This window comes from Gossypium hirsutum, chromosome D09 (genome assembly GCF_007990345.1).
Source record: "Gossypium hirsutum isolate 1008001.06 chromosome D09, Gossypium_hirsutum_v2.1, whole genome shotgun sequence".
Lineage (NCBI taxonomy): Eukaryota > Viridiplantae > Streptophyta > Magnoliopsida > Malvales > Malvaceae > Gossypium > Gossypium hirsutum.
The window spans coordinates 20423833-20429457 of record NC_053445.1 but is presented as its reverse complement, the minus strand read 5'-3'; the positions used below and the strand labels follow the sequence as shown (position 1 = coordinate 20429457).

At 37.4% G+C, this 5625-nt stretch overlaps 1 protein-coding gene across 1 annotated transcript; it reads left to right on the top strand.

The window, feature by feature from the left end:
* Positions 1 to 2855: 2855 nt before the first annotated feature.
* On the top strand, positions 2856 to 3827 carry LOC107962773 (uncharacterized). The gene has a single exon (XM_016899317.1). It carries the CDS (start codon positions 2856 to 2858, stop codon positions 3825 to 3827), a length of 972 nt encoding a protein of 323 aa, XP_016754806.1.
* The last annotated feature ends 1798 nt before the right edge of the window (positions 3828 to 5625 follow it).

Below are 5625 nucleotides of genomic sequence, written 5' to 3'. Positions count from 1 at the left end.
TTTAGTACTGGTTCCTTCTTGACCTTAAAGCCATTCGAGCCATCCGCAAATCCATCTTCAAATAACCTTTAGCCTCTTCACTTAATCGAATCCATTACATACCTTACTTAGCCATCTTGAACCTATTTTGGAAACTAAATACCACACTTAGCCGAATTTAACCCTTTTATTTTAAATCGAGCGATACTTCTCATTTTAACGATCGGGCACATTAACGACTCGACTCACATCACCGAGCCAGATTGCATCATTTGGTATCAGAGCTAGTCAAAATCGAGGAGTACGGACGCTCGTGAAGTTGCCGAAGCAAGTGTTTAAAAAAAATTTGAAAAAAAATCCAAAAAAAAATTTTTGGATTGAGGTTCTCTATTTGTATTTGGCATTTTGTGATTGAAAAAAAAAAGGAGAAAACAATTTGAATTAAAAAAAAAGAGTTGAAGATTTGCAAAAAAGAAGAAGAAAGAATCTATTTTGAAGACGTTCATAATTTTCCCGATCTTAAAGTGCTTTTCTACTGAACACAAACTAATCGCCACACTTAGCACCATCCTTATTTATTATTTTTTTCTTTTCAGCCTACCTTGCACTCCTTACATCGACTACCTTTGTGAATCCCTTTGAAGCCGACGCTCTAGGCTTGCTTGAAGTCTGACTGAGTCCATTACGAAGTTCGAGAGGTGAACTGAGTGGTAAAAGGCACGAGTGAAAATACATAAAAAAAGCCAAAATAAGAGTGAAACACGAGTGGTGTGCCATCTAATATTTTCTTTGCGAGAGAACTTGTGAGGTTTTTGTGGTGAGGATTATTTTTCTTTCTAATTTATCTTTTGTTTTCTAACATTTTATTGAACCATGTTTCCAGAATTTTCTAAGTTTGGATTGCCACAAGACTTCGAAGACAAAGAAGACTTTCTACATGCTGCCATTGACGAAGCCTTCGACATCAAAAGGAGTTTAATCCTTCAAAATTTGGGGAACGAACCGTAATGTGAAAATCTATTTCATACTCATCGCCGTGTTCACTGTTAAGTTTGATTTCGAGCTTAATTTATTCACTTAAATTATTTAAATTGTTGATTGATTTTCGGTTAATTAAGTTATAATTCAGCTTGAATTGATTAGAAACATTCTATGCTGTAATAATTTAATTGCACTCCAATTCAACAATTTATTTCATGTGCAGGTTGATGTCCGTATAAGCTCAATTTGAGAGGTAATTCGCATAAATAAGGTCACTGGAAGAGGGTGGTCAGATGTTGGTTTTAAAGAAATTGAATTGACAATTAAACAAAGAAGGAAATTCGGTCCAAATTGGATGTACAGCAGGCTGAATATGCAACAAAAAAATCAGCAAGGGAATTAATTTTAATTCCCCAAATTCCCTTCTTGCAAGCGGTGGCCGACCTCAAGTGATTCAAGGAAATTTAATCAGCCATGAAGAGTTCAAATAAAATATAATTCTTTTAGGCTGAAGCTGTTTTCATGTGATGGTTTCAGCTAGGATAAAAGGGGATAAGATTGATTTTAAATTTTTGAATTGATTGGAGGATATATCCCATAAATAGAGAAGATCAGCAGTTGGAACAAGGAGAAGAAACAGAGAGAAAAACATACAGCAGCATAGGAAAGGCGTGATTCAAGCAAGCAGAATTTTCTAAAATTGGACCAGCAAATCTGATCAAGGAGCTAGAGTAGCAGCTAGTAAATTCGGCTAATTGAGAGAAGGGAAATCGGACGACTTGAAGAACTTTACCTTACAAGAATCAGTTTGTAATTCATGTTCTTTTCAATGGATTCATGTTCTATTTTACTAGCTATGAGTGGCTAGTTTATTTACGCTTAGTTAGACACTCATGAAACCGAGCACAAGAGATTTAAAAATTTATTTTGTTCTAAAATCAAATTTGGCATTCTTGAATTGTTTGATTTTATCTTCCAAAGAATTTTTTTTCCTAATTCAATTGGAGTGATCACCTAATTAATTTGGGAAATTTTCTTATAATCATTTAAGTGCAAATTGAGAAATCAAATTTCTCAATTAAGCTTAGAATTAGTGATAATTAATTGGCCGTAGCTAATTAAGACAACTTCAGATTTAATCTTAGAAGTCGCTGGTGGATTTTCTTTAGTTAAGGCCAGGCGAAGTCTCTAAATCTCTAAAAACCTTTAACAAGTCAACATAAAGATAATTAAAGGTAAATTTCAATCATGGACGTTCTCTAATTGAATAATTTACTAGGGATAGGAAGTCGCTTCGGAAGTGATTTTTCAACCTTGTTGCTAATTTGATTTCTTAGCTTAATTTCAGGTTACAAAGGACTTGTGCTTAGTGGATTAAGGCGTCAATAACTAAGCATGATTCTTCTTTTGATATTTTCTCCTCAGCAGTTTTAATTCGAGCCAAAGTTTATTTATTACTTGAGACTATTTTTAGCAATCGTAAAACATAAACTCCCCCTATTTCTTTTCCTCTCTTTTGTGTCGTATGTTTTTTTACATTACTTTAATTTTAAATCGCTTCGAATAGATTTGTTGCAAGCTTCCTCGTGGGACGATTCCCTATTTACCCTATATTACAAGTTAATGGAGGTTAAGTATGTGAGTTTAATTTGGCAGACGTAAACGACAGCTACCAAATTTTGGCACCGTTGCCGGGGAAGCGACATAGTCAAATCTATTTGATTTTCAGAACTTATTTTGTTTTATTGTTTTTGTCTTTGCAGGTAGATTAGACCCTTTAGTATATGTTATTAAGGAGTGGATGACGAACATCGGAGTTTCATGTTAACACCACCGGCCAGCAAGCTGAACATTCCAACCCTCACGTTGAGCCTAACATTTCAGAGGATATCAACATGGCCAACCAGACCTTGAAGCCATTGGCCGCTCCTAACTTGGCTGCGCAACCACTATCTATCACTTATCCTGCCCTTGATAGGCCATTAAAGCTTAATTCGGGATTCCTGAACTTGTTGCCGAAATTCAATGGACTACCAGGTGAGGACCCTTACCGTCAGGTTAATGAATTTATAATAACTTGTTCGACTATGCAGCTAGATGGCATTGAAGAGGAACAAATCAAGCTCCAAGCTTTTCCTTTCTCGTTACAAGGTTTGGTGAAGGACTGGTTATATTATATGCCGCCAGGTTCATTTACGACGTGGACAGGGTTGCACAAAGCTTTTCTTGAGAAGTTCTTTTCGGCATCGAGAATAGGGTCAATCAGGAAGGAAATTTGTGGAATTAAGCAACTGGTAGGTGAGTCATTATACGAGTACTGGGAAAGATTTAAATGGCTATGTGCGAGTTGTCCACAGCACCAGATTAGTGAACAGCTTTTAGTACAATATTTTTATGAGGTGTTGATGCCACAAGATCGAGGAATGATTGATGCAGAGAGTGGAGGTGCATTGGTTGATAAAACTCCGGAGCAAGCCCAGAATTTGATTGCTAATATGGCACATAATACACATCAATTCGGTCTTAGGAGGTCTAATTTGGGTAAACGAATGGATGAGGGCCAGTCGAGTATGATGGAGGCTCAGTTAGCTAACTTAACGGCTATGGTAAGTAAATTGATGACTGGAGGTAATGCGAAAGCTTCACTATGTGGCATTTGTTGTTTGGAAGGACATACCACAGATATGTGTCCAACATTACAGGAAGGGGAAGCTAACGCCATCTTTCCAAATCAGAGAAGGTATGATCCATATTCAGCTACCTATAATGAGGGATGGAGAGACCACCCCAATCTTAGATACCAAAACCGTGCCACACCTCCAGGATTTGAGCAGCAAAATTCCCGACCATATAATTCGTCACAGTAACAACCCAACCATCAAAACCTTAGTGTTGAAACCAAAACCCATACCATGCTTGAACAAATGATGAAAATGATGGCTGGTCAGAAGAAGGAAACCGATGGAAGATTTCAGTCTTTGGAATTGGCAGTGAAGCAGTTGCAAACCAGAGCCTCGTCGACTGACGTTAATCTTGGGAACTTACAAGCACAGGTAAATAACCGGTTACCATCACAGCCTGTGGCAAATTCGAGGGATAATGTCAGTGCTATAACTTTGCAAAGTGGGAAGGAGTTGAGATTGTCACTAAAAAAGGCCCAAAACAGCGATGAGGTAGACAAAACTGAGGTATGAAAGGTCCGATTTAGTGATATTGAAGAGGAAAATTTAGCCTTGCCAAAGGCTGATTTACAACCGTCGCAAGCAGCTCCAAAGGAAGCAGGGAAATCACGTTCACAATAGTCCACTACTTTGCGCGATACAACAAATTTTGAGTAGCAAACAAGGGTTCCCGAACTTCGAGCTCAAGCAAGTCAAGATGCTAATAACCAGCCTCGGTCTTATGTGCCAAAGGCACCATTTCCACAGCGTTTGAGGAAGGAAAAGTCAGACGACGTCAATGCTAAAATTCTAGAGACTTTCTGTAAGGTACAAGTTAATATCCCATTGATTGATGCAATTAAACAAGTACCTAGATATGCTAAGTTTCTAAAAGAATTATGCACATCTAAAAGGAAATTAATTGGAAATGAGAGGATTAGTCTAGGCGAAAATGCATCTGCGATATTTCAAAAGAAGCTTCCTATTAAATGTAAAGATCCTGGAATGTTTTCGATACCTTGTAAGATAGGAGACCTTAAACTTGATAGAGCTTTGCTCGATTTAAGAGCTTCTATAAATGTCATGCCTAGGAGTATCTACGATAAAGTTCAATTAGGTGCATTAAAAGACACGGGACTGATAATTTAACTTGCAGATAGAAGTAATGCCAATCCTGATAGCGTTTTAGAAGATGTTCTAGTGCAAGTGAATGAGTTAGTTTTTCCAGCTGATTTTTATGTTTTAGATATGGGAGCTGGTGATAACTCAGTTGATGTACCCTTACTTTTAGGTAGACCCTTCCTTAAGACAACTAGAACGAAAATTGATGTGCATAAAGGGAACTTAACAATGGAATTTGATGGTGAGATAATTAAATTTAATATATTTGATGCTATGAGATATCCCACTGATATTAATTCTGTATTTACTCTTGATGTAATTGACAATTTTGTTCAAGATGTCTATGAATTAGGGGAAGAAGATGAGTTGTAAAGCGTTCTAGCTAAGAGCATTTTTGATATCGACAAGCAGGAATTTATCATTTCTAAATCTTTAATTGACTCAGTTTGCGCTTTAGACTCACCCAAATTGACACGATTCAAGCCGGTTCTCCCTAATCTTACGGTAACTGGTAAGCAAGTCCCTTCATTGATTTCACCTCCTAAAATGGACTTAAAAGAGCTGCCCGAAAATTTGAAGTACATTTATTTGGGGGAAAATCAAACTTTACCATTGATAGTGTCGAATGCTTTAACCGAGATGCAAGAATCTAAGTTGCTTAGTGTTCTTAGGGAGCATAAAGAAGCTTTCGTTTGGACACTAGCCGACATTAAGGGACTTAGTATGACTTTGTGTACCCACAAGATAGCCTTGGAACCAGATTCAGTTCCCAAAAGAGACCCCCAACGCCGATTGAATCCACCAATGATGGAGGTAGTTAAGACTGAAATTTTGAAATGGTTGGAAGCCGATGTCATTTATCCTATAGCCGATTCAAAGTGGG